This window comes from Tamandua tetradactyla, chromosome X (assembly GCF_023851605.1).
Source record: "Tamandua tetradactyla isolate mTamTet1 chromosome X, mTamTet1.pri, whole genome shotgun sequence".
Taxonomy (NCBI): domain Eukaryota; kingdom Metazoa; phylum Chordata; class Mammalia; order Pilosa; family Myrmecophagidae; genus Tamandua; species Tamandua tetradactyla.
In genome coordinates, this window is record NC_135353.1 from 123,140,954 (window position 1) to 123,160,751 (window position 19,798).

Consider the following 19,798-nt stretch of genomic DNA (forward strand, 5'->3'; position numbering starts at 1 on the left):
TCCACAATTTTACTTCTAGCTCCTCTTAAGGTACTGGAGACTAAAGGAAATATCAATATACTGATTCAGCACTCATATTCATTAGTTAAACCTGACCTTCTCTGTATAACTTCACCATCACCTTTGATATTTCTTTCACTCTTTAGGGATATTTGGGCTATTCCCATTCTAACATTTTCACATTGGAAGGGGCTATTGATAATATGGGATAGGGGGATGGAACTAATTGATGTTCTGGAAAGGCTGGCCCTTCTGCATTTCAGAACTTATCTGGTCCACTCCCACATGGAGTGTGTAGGCTTCTGGAAAGTTACCCTAGTGTATGGAACCTTTGTAGAATCTTATATAATGCCCTAGATATTCTCTAGGATTGGCAGGAATGGCTTTGTTGGGGTTTGGCAAGTGGTGATGGTAGCAATGTCTAACTGAAGCTCGCATAAGAGTGACTTCCAGTGTAGCCTCTTGACTCTATTAAAACTCTCTCGGCCACTGATACCTTATTTGTTATACTTCTTTTTCCCCTTTTTGCCAGGATGGCATTGTTGATCCCATAGTGCCAGGGCCAGCTCATCCCTGTGAGTCATTCTCCCATGCTGCCAGGGAGACTTTCACCCCTGGATGTCATGTCCCACATAGGGGGGAGGGCAACGGTTTCACTTGCAGAGTTGGGCTTGGCCATACCCGAGCAACAAAAGAGGTCCTCTGGCGGTGACTCTTAGGCATACCTATAGGTAGGATAAGCTTCTCCATTATATATACAAGCTTCACAATAGCAAGCCTCAAGATCAAGGGCTTGGCCTATTGATTTGGCCTAATGTTTGACACAGTATCCAGGGTTTCCCTGCTGGTAAAGTTTAATAGTTCCACATTGTTTCCCCCTCTTCCCTCAAGGGATTTTGCCAATACGTTTTGATTATCTGCTTAATACACTCTGGGATATATCCAAGTGTTACCTTAAACTATACAGGATTAGAGGCTGTCATCCTTATTCTGAGATCCCTGTGTTTGGATTGTTAAAATATCTATTCAAACAGGTTGAGTTAGATTATATGCTACTGGAAATTTAGGTTCTAGACAAAGTAAACATTTCTTCCTTTGTTCTAAAATACAGACAATGTCTTCCTTACCCCCGTATTCTGAATTACCTTCATTACAACCCGATCGGCTTTGTTCTATCTCTAAAGCCCGGGTTATGCATATATAAAGCAGCCCCTCAAAATCCAGAAATAACAATTACCACTCTGGACTAAATGTGACTGCTATAAGAACTTACAATCTAGGCCTTAAAGCTACATGTGTCCCACATGTTCATTCACATTGTTGCATGCCTCATAACATCATTTCTTTTTGTAGCTGTACAATGTTCACTTATATGTATACACCATCATTCGCCAATCTACTCAATCAGCGCATCTTTCAGCCACCTCCATCTACAGGGCCTCATGTATAACATCCAAAGTCAACAGTTTATCAATTTTAGATAATTTCATTGTTCCCAAGAGAAAGACAGCCAATAAACACACCCTCAACAAGTAGAAAACCCAAACCTCCCCCTAGTTCTGGTCCCTCCCCAATTATGTACCCCTGGTATTGCTGTGGTACTGTTGATGTTTTTCTGTTAAACATAGCCCATAGCATGCAATGGCACTTTTCCCCTATACCCAGAAATTATGCACTTTTTGTACAAGATTCATACCTTTGCAGTAGTTCCTGTAAGAGCTTATTTATATTTGTAGTGTTAATCGGTGGGACACATGAGTCTATACAAATCCTTTTAAATCATGTTCACCTTCAATATGATAATATTATTTATAGACCCACTAGTGAACCACCTTCACTTCTATCTCTATGCTTACAATTCAGTTCACTCATCAGCTAACTGTTCACCCATTTCAAGCTTCTATATATCTCTAGATCTCCTATATTCTGTACTATAAGCCTCTGATTTGACCTATACTATGGTCATAAAAGTGGAATCATACAGTATCTGCCCTTTTGCATCTGGCTAATTTCACTCAGCATTATGTCCTCAAGGCTCATCCATCTTGTCATGTGCTTCAGGGCATCATTTCATCTTACTGCTTCATAATATTCCATCATATGTATATACCACATTTTGTTGGTTCACTCATCTGTTGATGGGCACTTTGATTGTTTCCATCTTTTGGTGAATGTGAATAGTGCTGCTATGAACATCGGTGTGCAAATGTCTGTTTGTGTCACTGTTTTCAGCTCTTCTGGGTATATACCGAGTAGTGGTATTGCCGGGTCATAGTGTTAGAAAGAACACCATACCTGTGCTGGTTTGAAAGGATGTATGTCCCCTGAAAAGCCATGTTTCAATCTAAATCCCATTTCATAAAGGCAGAATAATCCCTATTCAATACTGTATGCTTGAATCTGTAATTAAATCATCTCCTTGGAGATGTGATTTAATCAAGAGTGTTGTTAAACTGGATTAGGTGGCAACATGTCTCCACCCATTTGGGTGGGTCTTGATTAGTTTCTGAAGTACTATAAAAGAGGAAACATTTTGGAGAATAAGAGATTCAGAGAGAGCAGAGCAGAATGATGTAGCCACGAGAAGCAGAGTCCATCAGCCATTGACCTTTGGAGATGAAGAAGGAACATGCCTCCCGGGGAGCTTCATGAAACAGGAAGCCAGGAGAAGAAGCTAGCAGATGATGCCGTGCTCACCATGTGCCCTTCCAGATGAGAGAGGAACCCTGACCGTGTTCACTATGTGCCTTTCCAGAGAGAGAACTCGGTGTTCCCCATGTGCCTTTCCAGATGAGAGAGAAACTCTGTGTTTGCCATGTGCCCTTCCACTTGAGAAAGAAACCCAGAACTTCATCGGCCTTCTTGAATCAAGGTATCTTTCCCTGCATATTTTTGATTGGACATTTCTATAGACTTGCTTGATTGGGATATTATCTTGGCCTTAGAACTGTAAATTAGCTACTTATTAAACTCCCCTTTTTAAAAGCCATTCCACTTCTGGTATATTGCATTCTGGTAGCTAACAAATTAGAACAATGCCTAAAGGAGAACAAACGTTCATCCGATTGTGGAGGAGAAAAGAATTTATTCACAATCTTGCAATAACAGGCCCCTAGCCAAACACAAAATGCCAAACAGTAGAATGCCAAGGTTACACCTGTGCCTGACCTACAGTCCCTCCCCTGTTTCTTTGCTGATTGGATACTTCAGAGGTCACAGCCTAGTCAAGAAATCTAAATAATTTGAACTTCCTGCTGAAGGTTCCTCCTTTGATTATCTTCTACTTTTTTTTTTTTAACATGCCCCAGGAATCGAACTGGGTCTCCAGCATGGCAGGCGAGAACTCTGCCTGGTGAGCCAGCATGGCCCACCCATGTTTTACATTTTTAATGACCCTAGTCATTAAGGATTTGGTACCTATTCTAAGCTTGCCTCAGAGGCTCTCCTCTTTCGCCTGACTGCATCACCTTTCTGAGAGCCTAACTTAGTTTGATTCTTACAAATCCCCTCTCTCTCTTTTTTTAAACCTTTAGCTTTCACATTTTAGTCTTTTTTTAAACCTGATAAGAGCTTTTTCACACTGTTTATTATAGGGATCTTCCTCTCTAAGGAGGTTCTTGATGAGTATCTGAACTAATCCTTGGGCACCTGGGATAATGCAGTACCTAAGTATTGTGAGTACTCCAGCTATGACGCTTAGAGAAGCTAGCATGGACACTGTCACCCCTTCCCATTCCCCAAACCAATTTTCTGACCATCTCGTGAGGGAGTCATCAATGCCTGAATATTTTACCAGTTCTTCAGATAAGGGCCTCAGACCTTGTAAAGCTTTGGTGATAGTTCCATTTGGGGCTGTATTATTCCCCAATAACCATAACACAAATGCTTCCCTTTTCAGCTAACATTATGTTTAGGGCCATCGTATTCTCCCAGGTCGTTCAGCTAGTAGCATCCAACTGTTCTGCTATTCCCTCAACTGCATCCTTGACGTAATTGATAAATCTTTGCTGATTAATCCATTCCACATTTTTGTTGATGGTGATCCACCAGAATAAGTATGACTTAAATTTTGCAGGTACTTGGTTTTTAGCCTTAAACTCATCTGGGATTTCCCTTGGCACCCTTATGCTGTCTAAATCAACTTGATCCTCTTCCTTTTCAAATACCAAGGTGAATGGGATGACCAATTGGATCAGAGCACAGATCTCCTTCCACTTCTTGGGCAAAACCGGTTGGAGGATGCCCTTTCCACAATACCACCAAAGATCTGCTCATGTTATGGTGAAAATGGCGAAATGGCCAGTACTATCCTCAGCCACATCCCATGCTTGGGTGTGCAAGATCATGGTCCCACGATCCTGGACCCCTTCTTCCCATCTAGAGAGACAGGCAGAGTGGTTTCCTGAACCAAGGTGAGAAGCCAGTATGGCTTTGACTTTTCCGCTCCTGAGTGGAGGGAAAAGAGAGGACAATGCACTACAATTTTTACCAGGAGTAGTATTCTGAAAAGGGAGTACCATGCACTTGAACTTCTTTTCATGTTCCTCCATTCCCATTGGGAAGGGCATGACAAGAACAGTAGGTCAGCCTGTTGTGTAAGCATAACAGTTGCTTTTGTCTAGACTCTGGACTGTATATTTAAGCCTTTCCACCCAGGCATTTGTATCTCTGCACCCTGTTTCTGCCCTTATGGTTTGCTCCAAGTTTTCTGTCCTGTCCACCCTGACAACTTTGGGATCATTTTGTATTAGGGAACTACCCCCTAGCTGAATGTTCTTTGGTGCTATTGAAGGGCCAATCGAAAAGGACATTATTGGTGTCAGGGAGAGGACATGCATCCAGAATCTTCCCTGAGACACCTCTCCAGTAATTTTTTACTGGCTCTGGACACAGGTACCCATTTTCCAAACTTAATTATTGTTGACTCGTCAAGTTTCCATGGTCCACCACCTGGCAAACATTAAACTGCACAGTTCATGGCTCTAAACCTTCAGCTACACTCATCACCAACTTCACAGGGCTCATTGCATCCCCAATTTGGAGCATTATGACTAGTATAATTATTTTTGTTTTTAAATTGGGCCTCAGATCCCTCATTTGTCCTTTGACCAGGGTCACCATTAATTTTTTAGGTTAAAATACAGACTCCAAAACCCCAAATCCAAAGCCCCCTTTATCACCCAACTATTGTCTCTTTAACATAATTTTTTAATTTTAATTTTTATTTTTGTAATGTAAGTTTTAAAGGGTCTGAGGTTGGAGTTATTTCCCAGGAATTAAACTTATCATCTGGTTCAGGTACTGGTCCTTTCACTTGGGTATAGTGGGTCCAGCCTTCTCTGCCATCCAGATGGCTGTTTCAGTTGTCAAGAGAACTTGATAGGGTCCTTCCCAGGATGGTTGGAGTTTGGGCTCTTTCCATTATTTGATGAGGACCCAACTGCCAGGCTAGTGTTGATAGACAGCAAATTCAAGAAGTGCAATCTTGGCCAGCAAACCACAGTGCCTGAGGGATGACAGAGTAGAGGACAATGTCAGTACATAATTCTTAAGGAAGAGGTCCTTTGATTCTAAGGAAGGAAGCTCTCTAGTTCTTCTTGGAAAAGGCAAGCCAAAGAGCATTTCCTAAGGGGAGATCCCTAATTTTTTCCTAGGAGCAGTTCTAATTCTTAGCAGAGCTACTGGTAGACATTTAGTTCAAGGTAACTTGGTTTCTAAGACCAGTTTAGAAAGATGCTTCTTTAAGGTTTGATTCATTCTTTCCACCCTTCCTGAGGATGGCAAATGCCAGGGTGTGTGAAAATCCCATGCAATGAAGCCTACGCTTCACATAATACCTCACAGTACATGGGAGGTAAAGTGGCTACCATTGTTGAATCGACATTCTCTACCAACCGATAGTGGGGAACAATTTATTCAAGGATAATTTTTTAAGTTCCTGATGCTGTAGCTGAAACCAGAGAACATGCCTCCACCCACCCTGTTAGATAGTCTACAAGAACCAGAATATACTTTAGCCTTTTCACTGGAGGCATCTCAGTGTAATCAACTTGAGTGCTTTGAAATGGTCTGAGGCTGGTTCCCTTCCCCCGTACCTGTTTCCTTAGAACATTTTAATTGATTTTTTTGCAAATTATGCACAGTTCACATGTTTGTTTAGCTATGGTGTAGAGACCTACACACCCCAAATGTTTAAGAATCAGGTCACACATGGCTTGTACTCCCCAGTGACTTCCCTGATGTAAGACTGCTAATATTTTCATCATTACCTGTTTATTCAACATCTGCCTGCCATACAGGAGGACCCACCTCCCCTGAATGTCTGGGCTTGCTCCCAATTGTTCCAGTTCCTTTACTTTCTTCTCAGAGAATACAGGGATGTCAAATTCTCTGGGAATGGAGGATATTAAGGCCATTAACTTCAACAGGGGCAAAGAGAAGCTTCCTGAGCCTTTTCATCTGCCAACCTGTTGCCGTTTGCCTCAAAGGTATGGCCTTTCTGGTGTCCATGTACATGCACCACTGATATTTCCCTTAGTAAGAGTAGATTAATCAATACTTATTTTATTAATTCTCCATGGACCAATTCCTTCCCCTTGCTATTAATTAGTCCCCTTTCCTCTGAGATTTTTCGAAAGGTGTGGACTACCCCAGTCATACTTAGAGTCAGTATAGACTGTACTATCTTTTCCTTCAATAATTTGAGGGCTTGGTTTAATGCATACAACTCACAAGTTTGAGCTGACCAATCATTGGGCAATCAACTAGCTTCCCTTATTTTATAAGTTAATTCACCCACAATTGCATAACCATTGTGCCTCTTTCCCTCCAAGACCCTAGAAGACCCATTTATGAAGAATTTCCCCCCTAAATGTAAGGGGAGATCCCCCACGTCAGGCCAAACTTGGATTTGATAATCAATTAAGTCCAAACAGTTATGTTCAAGGACTTCCATCTGGTCAGGCCCTTTCTAAAGAAAGGAGGCCAGGTTCAAGCTATTGTTTACAGTCAAAACCAAGTCATCTTTCTCCATTACAACTGCCTCATACTTCAGGATTTGGGAATCAGTTAGCCACCTCTCTGCCTTTTGGGATAAAGTAGTCCTGACCTGGTGAGGAGTGCTGACCACTAATGCCCCTCCAAAGGTTAGTTTCCTACTTTCCTTCTACTAGGAGAGCGGTTGCCACAACAGCCTGCGTGCACCCAGGCCATCCTCTGGAGACAGGGTCCAAAAGTTTAGAAAGGAAGGCTATGGGTTTCCTTTGGCCTCCCCAAGTTTAGGTTAGTACCCCAATGCTGTTCCTTAATCTACTGTAACAAATAGATGGAAAGGATTCTCGAGGGGAGAGCTAGAACAGGAGCCTGTACTAGTACCCGTTTGAGCCCTTCTAAGGCTCCTACTTCCCCCTCCCTCCATTCTAATTTGTCAGGCTCTTCCTCTAACAGTTTTTGTTATAACCTTTTAGTTTGAGAGGCATAAGAATCTATCCACAACCTACAGTACCCCACTAATCCTAAATTCCCTCTTTGTCTGGGGAAGAGGCAATCCAATTATGGCCTAAATTTTCTCTGGATTTATTCGCCTTTTTCCTTCACTGATGAGATTGTCGAAGTATTTAACTTCCCTTTCCACAAACTGTAGTTTATTTTTTATATTCTTGGTCCTTGGTTCCCTAGGAATTCAACAGGTACTTTGTAGTCTGGGAAACCCCCTGTTTTTCTTTACCTGATATTAACAGATCATCTATGTGGTAGTTAGGTTCAGGTGTCAAGTTGGCCAAGTGAAGGTGCCTAGTTCTATTGCTGTGGACCCGAGCCAATGGCATGTGAACCTTATCTGTTGCTGATTACATCCGCAGTCGGCTAGGAGGTGTGCCTGCTGCAATGAATGATGTTTGATTTAATTGGCTGGTGCTTAAATGAGAGAGCTCAATGTAGCATAGCCAAAGCAGCTCAGTGTACCTCATCTCAGCCCTCGCAGCTCAGCCCAGGCCTTTGCAGATGCAGAAAGGAATCACCCCGGGGAAAGTTGTTGGAACTCAGAGGCCTGGAGAGAGGGCCAGCAGAGATTGCTTTGCTGCCTTCCCACATAAGAAAGAACCTCAGTTGAACGTTAGCTGCCTTTCCTCTGATGAACTATATGTTAATTAAATAAATCCCCTTTTATTAAAGCCAATCCATCTCTGGTGTGTTGCATTCTGGCAGCTAGCAAACTAGAACAATCTACATACTGAAAAAAGTTTTTCAGATGGGATCAAAAAACATTCCAACACTTTTTCTAGTTCCTGCCTAAAGAGATTGGGGGATTCTGTGAAGCCTTGGGGTAGGACCGTCCACCTATATTGTTGACTCCTTCCAGTGAAGGAATTTTCCCATTCATAGGTGGGTAAGTCTCTACTCTCTGGGTCAAGAGAGCAGGCCCAAAAGGCATCCTTCAGATCTACTACACTGAATCACTTATGATGGTAGGGAATTCTACTAAGGAGGGTATAAGGGTTAGGGACCATGGGGTGTCTAACTTGAACAATTTGATTGATAGCTCTCAGGTCCTGTACCATCCTCCGACTGCCATCTGCTTTCTGGATGGGAAGAATGTGAGCATTAAAAGGGGACATACAAGTTTCAGGAGACCTTCAATGATGGGCTGAAGTCCTTGTCTCCCCTTCAATGGTATGGGATATTATCTTTGACAAACCACCTCCTCTTATTTTTCATTTTAATTTTTATAGGGGGAACTTGCAACACCCCCACCCCCATTTCTCTCACTCACCCGTACTTTTTCTTGGATGTCTTTCTTTTTTCTTTTTCTTTTTCCTTTATTTTTTTGATTTTTGACTTTTTTATTGTCTAGTATAACATATACACAAAGCAAAGAAAGAAAAAAAGCAATCATTTTGAAAGCACTCTTTAACAAGTAGTTACAGAACAGATTTCAGAGTTTGTCATGGGCTACCATATGATCCTCCCAGATTTTTACTTCTAGCTGCTCCAGAATATAGGAGGCTAGAGGGCTTAAATACGTTTTTATCACCACAATCAACTTTTTTCTTTATTATTTTGTGACAAATAACATATACACAAAAAGCTATAAATTTCCAAGCACAGCACCACAATTAGTTGTAGAACATGTTTCCAAGTTTGACATGGGTTGCAATTTCACAATTTTTGGGTTTTACTTCTAGCTGCTCTAAAATACTGGAGACTAAAAGATTTAATTTAATGATTTAATTTAATGACTGAGCATTCATATTCATTTGTTAAATCCTATCTTCACCGTATAATTCCACCATCACCTTTGATCTTTCCATCCCTCTCTTTAGGGGTGTTTGGGCTATGGAAATTCTAAATTTTTGATATTGGAAGGGTATGTCACTAATATGGGGTAGGGAGATGGAACTATCTGATGTTCTGGAGAGGCTGGGCCCTCTAGGATTCAGGACTTATCTGGTCCAGGGACCCATCTGGAGGTTGTAGGTTTCTGGAAAGTTACTCTAGTGCCTGGAACCCTTGTGGAATCTTATGTATTGCCTTAGGTGTTCTTTAGGATTAGTTGGAATGGTCCTGGTTGGGGTTAGGCAGGTTATGATAGGTAGCACAGTCTAACTGAAGCTTGCGTAAGAGCAACCTCCAGAGGAGCCTCTCGACTCTATTTGAACTCTCTCTGCCATTGATACTTTATTAATTACACTTCTTTTCCCCCTTTTGGTCAGGAAGGAATAGTTGATACCACGGTGCCAGGTCTGGATTCATCCCTGGGAGTCATTTCCCATGTCACCAGGGAGACTTTCACCCTTGGATGTCATGTCCCATGTAGTGGGGAGGGCACTGATTTCACTTGCAGAGTGGGGCTTAGAGACTGAGGCCCCATCTGAGCAACAAAAGAGGTCCTCCAGAAGTAACTCTTAGGCATGCCCACAGGTAGTCTAAGCTTCTCTGCTACCTACATAGGCTTCACAAGAGTAAGCCTGGTGATTGAGGGCATGGCCTATTGATTTGGGTGTCCCTAAAGTTTGACACAGTATCAGGGGATTCCCTGATGGTAAGGTTTAATAGTTCCATATTTTTCTCCATCCCTCAGGGGACTTTGCCAATACTTTTTGATTATCTGCTTAATACACTCTAGGATGTATCCAGGCATTACAATAATCTATACAGGATTAAAGGACCTCTTTCTTATTCTGTGCTCCCTGTGTTTCAGTTGTTTAAATGAGCTATAAAGATAGGTTGAATTAGATTATGCACTACAGAAAATTTCACTTCCAGACCAAATAAACCTTTCTTCCATTGGTCTCAAAGAGCACATGTGGTCTAAAATATAGACACTGTCTTCCTTACCCCTATGTTTTGAATTACTTTAACCCCAACCTGTTCAGCTTCATTCTTTTCTCTAAATATCAGGTTATATATATAAAACAGCCTTTCAAAATCCAGAAGTAATAATCACCACTCTGGACTTAATGTGTCTGCTCTAAAAGTTCACAATCTAGGCCCCTGTTTTCTTATAAACATTTTCTAAAGGTGACCATACCATTCTTGTTCTTTTGTTTCTGGCTTATTTTGTCTCAAACAAATGTCTCACATGTTCATTCACATGGTTGCATGTGTCATGACTTTGTTTCTTTTTGTAGCAGCACAGCCTTAGCTTATAAGTATACACCATCATTCACCTATCTACTTCTCCATCAGGGCATCCTTCAGCCACCTGCATTCATCAGGCATCATGTAGAGGACCCAAAGTCTACAGTCCATCAACATTCTCAATTTTAGATAATGCATTGTTACCAAGAGACAGAAAACCAATAAACACACCCTCACTAAATAGGAAATCTTAATCTCCTCTTAACTCTTGTCCCTTCCCCAATTATTTACTTCTGCTTTTGCTGTGGTAGTGCTGATGCTTTCCTTTTGAACATGACTCAACATGTAATAGCAGTTTCCCCCTGTACCCTGGACTAAACACTCTTTGTACAAGAATCATATCTTTGAAGTAATTCTTGCAAGAACTAATTCATATTTCTAGTGTTAATCAGTGGGACACATATGTCTATACAACCCCTTTCAATCTTGTTCATCCTCAGTATGGCAATATTACTTATAGACCCACTAGGGAACCACCTTCACTCCTATCTATTCCCTTATGTTGGAGTTCAACCTCATTAGCTGACTGTTCACCCATCTCTAGCTTCTATGTATCTCTAAGTCCCCTATATTCTGTATTATAAGTCTCTGATTATACCTTTATGCTGATCATAAAAGTGGAATCAGACAGTATCAATTATTTTGTGTCTGGCTAATTTCACTCAGCGTTATGTCCTCAGGGCTTATCCATATCATCTTGTGCTTCAGGACGTCATTTTGTCTCATTGCTGTATAATATTTCATCATATGTATATACCACACTTTGTTGATCCACTCTTCTAACAGAGAAACTGGAACTCTCATACATTGCTTGTGGGAATGCAAGATGATGCAGCCATTCTGGAAAATAATCTGGCAGTTTCTCATAAGATTAAATAAACATTTACAACATTACCCAGCAGTTCCACTTCTGGATATTTACCTTACAGAAATGCAAATTTATGTTCAGAAAAAAAAATCATGTGCGAATGTTTATAGCAGCTCAATTCATAATCACCCTAAACTGGAAGCAACCCAGATGTCCTTCAGTGGGTGAGTGGTTAAACAAACTGTGATACATACCATACAATGGAATACTATTCAGCAATAAAACAGAACTAACTATTGATTAATATCAACTTGGATGAATCTCAAAGACATTATGCTGCATGAAAGAAGTTAGTGTGAAAAGGTTGCATACCGTATGAATTCCTTTATATGACATTGCCAAAAAGTAAGAACTGTAGTGACTGTGAGCTTATTAGTGGTTTCCAGAAACTATGGGTGAGGGGGGAAGGTGTGACTATAAAGGGAATAAGAATCTATATATGTGTTAAAATTGACAGAACTGCACAATAACAGAAAAAATGCCAAAGAAGGGAACAAATATCACCAAATTCTATATCTGATAAGGGATATTTATATACATAATACATAACGAACTCTAAAAAGGCAGCTAAGCATAAGAAAAAGATTCAAACAGACATGTCTTAAAGAAGATATATGGATGGAAAATAAGCACATAAGAAGATCGTCAACATCATTAGTCATTAGGGTAATGGAAATTAAGACCACAATTTGATACCACAGGCACCTATTAGAATGGCTAATTTATTATTATTTTTTTCTATTTTATTTTATTTATTTTTTATTTTTTTTAAAAATACCAAAAAACACCAAACGCAAACAATCGTAACTTTTGATCATTCTATTCTACATATATAATCAGTAATTCACAATATCATCACATAGTTGCACATTCATCATCATGATCATTTATTGGAACATTTGCATCTATTCAGAAACAGAAATAAAAAGAAAACAGAAAAAAAATTCATACATACCATACCCCCACCCCTCCCCCTCACCGATCACCAGCATTTCACTCTAAATTTATTTTAACATTTGTTCCCCCTATTATTCATCTTTATTCCATGTGTTTTACTCGTCTGTTGATAAGGTAAAGGAGCATCAGACTCAAGGTTTTCACAATCACATAGTCACATTGTGAAAGCTATATCATTATTCAATCATCATCAAGAAACATGGCTACTGGAACACAGCTCCACATTTTCAGGCAGTTCTCTCCAGCCTCTCCATTACATTTTTTTTTTTAAGGATTTGACTTTCTTTTTTTATTATTAATTAAAAAAAATTAACAACAAACAAAACATTAAGATATCATTCCATTCTACATATACAATCAGTAATTCTTAATATCATCACATAGTTGCATATTCATCATTTCTTAGAACATTTGCATCGATTTAGAAAAAGAAATAAGAAGACAACAGAAAAAGAAATAAAACAATAACAGAAAAAAAGATTATTCATACCATACCCCTTACCCCTCTCTTCAATTGACAACTAGCATTTCAAACTAAATTTAACATTTGTTCCCCCTATTATTTATTTTTATTACATATGTTCTACTCTTCTGTTGATAAAGTAGATAAAAGGAGCATCAGACACAAGGTTTTCACAATCACAGAATCTCATTGTGAAAGCTATATCATTGTTCAATCATCATCAAGAAACATGGCTACTGGAACACAGCTCTACATTTTCAGGCAGTTCCCTCCAGCCTCTCCACTACATCTTGAAGTGATATCTACTTAATGCCTAAGAATAACCTCCAGGATAACCTCTCGACTCTGTTTGGAATCTCTCAGCCATTGACACTTGGTCTCAGTTCACTCTTACCCCTTTGGTCGAGAAGTTTCTCTCAATCTCTTGATGTTAATTCTCATCTCATTCTAGGGTTTTTCTCAGTCCCTTGATGCTGAGTCTCAGCTCATTCCAGGATCTCTGTCCCACGTTGCCAGGAAGGTCCACACCCCTGGGAGTCATGTCCCACGCAGAGAGGGGAGGGTGGTGAGACTGCTCGTCGTGTTGGCTAGAGAGAGAGGCCACATCTGAGCAACAAAAGAGGCTCTCTTGGGGGTGACTCTTAGGCCTAAATTTTAAGTAGACTTGACCTATCCTTTGTGGGGTTAAGTTTCATATGAACAAACCCCAAGACTGGGGGCTCAGCCTCTAGCTTTGGTTGTCCACGCTGCTTGTGAGAATATCAAGAATTCAACTTGGGGAAGTTGAATTTCTCCCGCTTGCAAATACTTTTCCACTCACTGAACAAATCACTCTGGGATTCATTGGGGCATCACTCTGGACAAACCAACAAAATTTCATGTCCTACCTGAGATTCCAAGTACTTATGACATTCAATCAAACTACATAAGTTGTATTAGGAAATGCTCTAGTCAAAATATAAATTTTGTAACAAATAAACATTTTTTCTTTAGTCTCACACATAAGGTGACATTTTAAAATATTAAATACCATCTATTTTCAGCACCCTGTAATAATGACATTCCTTTGTTCTTCCTCATGCAAAAACATTTTTAAAATTTGTACATTGTACATTTCACTATTATTATACACTCTAGGCATTCCTAGATTATAACATCTCGATCTTTAACATCTGTCTTTCTTTCTGACTTCACTGATGTCCCCAGCCCTCCTTCCTCTATCATTCTCACATGCAGCTTTATTCAGTGTTTTAACATAATTATATTACAGTTAGGTAGTATTGTGCTGTCCATTTCTGAGTTTCTGTATCCAGTCCTGTTGCACAGTCTGTATCCCTTCAGCTTCATCTCCATTACATCTTGACTAACAAGGTGATATCTATTTAATGCATAAGAATAACTTCCAGGATAACCTCTTGACTCTGTTTGGAATCTCTCAGCCATAGAATGGCTAATTTAATAAAGACTCGCTGGGGGTGTGAGGGTAGTTCACTGGTAGAATTCTCGCCTGCAATGCAGGAGAGACCCGAGTTTGATTCCCAGCCCATGTACTTCCCCCAAAAGCAAGCAACCAAGCAAGTAAACAGGCAAAAACACAAACAAGCAAAAAATTCAACAAATGGTGCTGTAATAACAGGATACTCACATGGAGAATTTCATTCAAAAGAATGAAATGTGACTCCACCATAAAGGTAACAAAAAAAAGACTCACCATACAAAGTGTTGGCCTCATATATGGCTGGAGGGAATGTAAAATGGTACAAGTAGTTTGGAAAACAGTTTGATAATTTCTTACAAATATAAAGTACACCTCATAAATTCTACCCATTCCATACCTACCCATTCCATTACCCTAATGACTATGATGTTGACAATCTTTTTATGTACTTATTTGCCATGTGTTCATACAAAGACTTATACATGGATGTGCACGGCAGTTTTATTTGTAATAGCAAATAATTAGAAACAGTTCAAATGCCCATCAATAGATCAATGGATAAACAGCACAAATTGAAATATAGCCATACAGTGGAACACTATTCTGCATTCCTTATTGGAATGAACTATTCATAAATGCAACAACATAAATGAATCTAAAAATAATTATGCCAAGTGAAAGAAGCTAGACAAAAAGTACGTACTATGTGATCCCATTTGTATAAAATCCTAGAAAATGCAGCCTAATTTATAGTGACAGAAATCATATCAATGGTTTCCGGGGGATGGGCTGGGGTGCAGAGGGGCAGAAGAAAAGGATTATAAAGTGACACGAAGAAAGTTTAATGAATCTTTTCAGTATCTTGTTTTTGTGGTGTCAGTTTCATGAATGCATATGTATGTCAAATATCAAATTGCACACTTTAAATATGTGCAGGTCAATTATACCTCAATAAAGCTTTTTTCATATTGATTTTTTTGGTTCCTTATTTAATGAAGGTGACATAAAAGTTTGAAAGTAAATAGAAGAGTTAACATGATTTTAAAAATACATTTTTTAAAATGTGAGAAGGCATTGTCTAAAATAATAAGGAAGGAGATGGTCAACATATAGTATATTGGTCTGATAAGACATAGAATCTTTGTCATTTGGACAGATTACTCAGATGGTTAAAAAACCTTTTATGGCTTTTCACTAAGGGCAAACACATAATCCAAGAAAACACTGTCATTTTAATAGAGTGAAAACCAAATTCTTGTTTTGCATGAAGATACATCTGATAAGAAAACTCTTTAAATAAAGCTTTTTAAAAAAGTATTATTTCCAAAGTGATATACTACTTTTCTATCTAGTAGGAGGCAGCTGGAACCATAGATTTTGCTGGTGTTTAATTCTTAATCTCCAGCAGTATTTCAGTTTGTATGATAACATATAGGAACAGCAATATCAAGGTGAATTAGCATCACAGTATATTTTACTAGATCCTGATGAAAATAAAAGGGAATGTGTGGTGGTTTAAAACTGTTGTGTACCCCAGAAAAGCCATGTCCTTTAATTCTAATTCAATATTGCTGGGTGGTAACTTTTGATTAGATGGTTTCCATGGAGATAAGTCTCCACCCATTCAAGGTGGGGTTGCTTACGGGAGCCCTTTAAGAGGGGACCGTTTTAGAGAAAGCTGAGAGCCCACAGAACCCACACAGCCAGAGACCTTTGGAGCAGAAGGAAAACGCCTGTGAGGGAGTTTCCTGAAACAAGAAGCCTGGAGAGAAAGGCAGCAGACTTCGCCATGTGCCCTTCCAGCTAAGAGAGAAACTCCAAACTTCATCGGCCTTTCTTGAATGAAGGTAACCTCTTGTTGGTGCCTTAATTTGGATATTTTCATAGCTTTAGAACTGTAAACTTGCAACTTAATAAATCACCCCCCCCTTTTAAAGCCATTCCATTTCTGGTATATCACATTCCATCAGGCTGCAAACCAGAAAAGAATATAATAGTAATAAATCATTACTAGGTTATTATTTATTCATCTTTTGAAGTTTTAGGTAAAGTAAGTATGGAATGCAGAATAAAGAACAGATCTGGTCCCTTCCCCCTAAGCAATCTGCAGAGCCAAAAAGCTGGTTGACAGTTAAACAATTATTTGCATTTCTATAGTACCTTTTGCAGAAGGCCTTATATATAGTGTTTTGTCAAAACCACCTGTTACCCCTTATTAAAAATACTTTACCTTTAAAAAATGGTAAATTAAAATGTAAACCAATTAATAATATCATTGCTTTATTTTTCTAACTAGATTGAAATTTCAGTCCCAGAATTCTAATTGCCTTCAAAAGTTCCTCCAGCAAGCAAGAAGGCCTGTCAGTTATCCTACATAGGGATAGGGGGGAATTCCTTTGACCCCCAGGCCAGTTATCTGTTGAAAAAAGAAAAGAGAGAAACTCTCATTAAAGGAATTCACATGTGTTCTTTGAAAACCTTTTTATGATTCATAATATATTTAGCCACCTATTAACCTTGTTTTATTTTGTATCATAAAAAGAAATTACTTGATTAGGTATTTGTGCTCAAAGCAATTATTCACATAGGTAATAATCCAACTAGCAACCATTTACAACTAATTTAGACTTAAAATAGAATTTATTTCTTTTCCAATTCTTATTAGCTTCCTGATTGCTAAGGAAGGGCTTTGAGCCAGATGATTTCTATATTTCTTTTCAGCTAAAAAGGTCTATGATTTGATTAGTGTTTGTTTCATGTTAAAAAAAAATATGTTAAAAGCCTGAAATTTTCTCATGACATCAAAACAATCAATTGATCTTGTAAACATGCTTCAAGCACTGATTTTCTAAGTTCATTCTACTGATTTGAAGAATTGCAACAAACACTACTGAAGCAAAAAAAATATCAAGAACTGTACAAAATAGGCTAAATGCAGTGCTCTGGACTTCAGGTAACTTACAATCTAGAAAATCTAAAATGTTCTAAAGACTAGCATGATGAGCTTAAAATGTTAAATAGAATGTATGTTTCAGAAGTATGCAAAAGCTCTAATCACTCAGTTCAGGGGGTCCCCACCCCACTCCCCAAATGAAAGGAATAGCCATATCACCTTGAAAATTCCACCAGCTTCAGGCTGCCTTAAGAGACCCTCAGGGTCCATTCCGTCCCGTGCACAGGTCACGTACATTTCAGAGTAATCTTTCCCTCCAAAGCAGCATGAAGTTGTTTTATCAACAGGCAACTTCACAGTTCGGAGTCTTTTCCCTAAGTAACCAAAATTTAGTTTGGTTATTAACCAAACTAAATTAAAGTTTCATTCTTAAAAATTTCCAACCTGGGAAACATTTCTGGACCCCTTGGGGAGTAATAATGAAGTTCCAAGAAGACTACAGAGGTCAGAATTCATTCATGTATTTAACCTACCTGCTCTGACAATTTATTTTGAAAAGGAAGACTTATTTCCATAGGAAAATAAGTTCTGATTATAAATTTTGGGCTTTATCTTTGACTTTTATTTCCAAAATCATCCAACTGAAAGCTTTGAATATATCTCCAACTCCATCAGTAATGAAGTTTCTCTAGTCCCTAGTGTCTGGTGTTTTCTAGATATGGCAAGGAATTTTCACTTTGCTGTGGGCCTACCTGTCTCAGGATCTAATCGAATCACTCTTCCTCCATTGTAACAGGCAACCCAGAGCTTCCCCTCAGTGTCAATACACATTCCATCTGGGATTTGTTCTTCTTTCTCCAGCTTGTAAACACTTCTGCGATTCACTGTGGTAGAAAACAGACCACTCAATACTGAGCATCAAATAGTGAGCCTTTAAGCTGATCATAAATCCAATGCTTGGCAGACGGAAGCCACAGATGAGACAGTTTAGAAGGATTCCTAATTCTAAAACAAAAACGTCCAGAAACATGAGGGTATTCCTCAATGAAGGATCTTTACCACATGATTTGGGGTAGATTCACTCCTTCTGGTTTGGGCACAGACATGTCTATCTAAGCCTTACAGAGGAGAAGAGAAAAAAGAAAGCAGAATTCTTACTAAAATACCAAGAGTTCTTTTTGAACCTGACCTGAACTGATGGTGTGCATGCCCATATGAGATAAACATCTGTCTATGGTTAGAACTTTGTTGCTTTAGTTACAAAAATGCCTACTTTAATCAACTCCAAGATCTAGAAGGCTACTTAATGGTGAATTAAGTATTCATCATTAAGTGAATGAGAAGTTCAAGCACACAATTAGTAAGATATTTTGATTTCTTTTTCTGCCTGCCTGAATGCTCCAAAATCACCTTATCGAAGTGAAATATTAGGGGACTGTGGGAAGATGATATCATAGGAAGCTCCAGGAATCAGTCCTGCCACAAAAGCAACTATTGAACTGGTAGGAATTGCTTGAATCAGCTACTTTGAAACTCTGGAGTCTAATGTAACACTGTGCAGCATCCAGGGAAGAGTGGGAGGAAGAGGCTGCAAAATTGCAGTAAATACCACTGAGTCCCATCCTTCCTGCAGTGGCTATCATCACCCTTCTTTCAGCTTCATAGCAGGCAGCACTGGGGACTGTAACTCAGGCTCCTGGTACAAGCAAGCTGAGCCAGGGTGAGATATAAAGAACTAGTAATCCAAGCTCTGGGGTTATGTGATATGATCCCTGATCACTGCACTGTAGGCTGGCTCTGGGGGCACCAACTGTTCCAATCCCCCTCCGACAAAGGCAGCAGAGGAATCTTAAAAACAGTAACCTTCTTCAAAACTACAGAAAACAATTAGTGGGCTGCATTAACCTGGCAACTGCTGAATTAAGAAAACACAACTTCAAAAACCATAGAAAAAGAGTAATGTTATCAACATGGAGACGTAAGACATACCCTGGAAAAGTTTCCTTTCAGAATCAACTAATAAAAGCATAAATCTCACTTGCTTGGAACTCAAAAATATGATAGGGACTGAGAAAGGACTCCACAAATGCTGAATTGGATAAAAAGAAAAAACCCTACCAAAATCAGTTAGGAGATTTATGTCCAGACCTGCCAGTCTGGATCCCTCCCCCTCACTTGGTCCTGAGCAGCTTGGAAGCTGCATAGAGGCAGCATGGCCTGGGTCCCTCCTGTCACAGATGCAGACCACAGAGCCACCTTCAGCAGTGAGTTAAAATTCCATGCATGTTCAGGTACAGGAACCATGTCGCAGAAACCCAGTGGGAAACACAAATGGCCGAGGAGTTCCATATACAAAAACACCCCCAGGAAAAAAGCAATGCCAGAACTTTTGGCAAAAAGTGCAAACACTCAATACAGTTTCTGTTTGATGGGTCACCTAAACACAAAATGAACCTTTATGGACTGACCCTATCTGGCTCCCCTGGTGGGATACCCAATGGGGAAGAAACCAGAAACAGAAAAGCACCACAGGGGAAAAAC

General features: G+C 39.4%; 1 protein-coding gene across 3 annotated transcripts in view; it reads right to left on the minus strand.

Annotated features, from left to right (window-relative positions):
• Positions 1–12,258: 12,258 nt before the first annotated feature.
• Positions 12,259–19,798, minus strand: part of RGN (regucalcin) — a 43,725-nt gene continuing 36,185 nt past the window's right edge. For 2 of the 3 annotated variants that reach the window (XM_077145560.1, XM_077145559.1), the window contains exons 5-7: positions 18,010–18,141; positions 17,477–17,631; positions 12,259–16,780 (exon numbers count right to left, since the gene is read on the minus strand). In XM_077145560.1, the coding sequence (XP_077001675.1) occupies positions 16,730–16,780; positions 17,477–17,631; positions 18,010–18,141 (338 nt within the window). In that variant the 3' untranslated portion in view covers positions 12,259–16,729. The remainder of the gene's footprint in view (positions 16,781–17,476; positions 17,632–18,009; positions 18,142–19,798) is intronic. The other variant, XM_077145561.1, reaches the window with a different exon arrangement.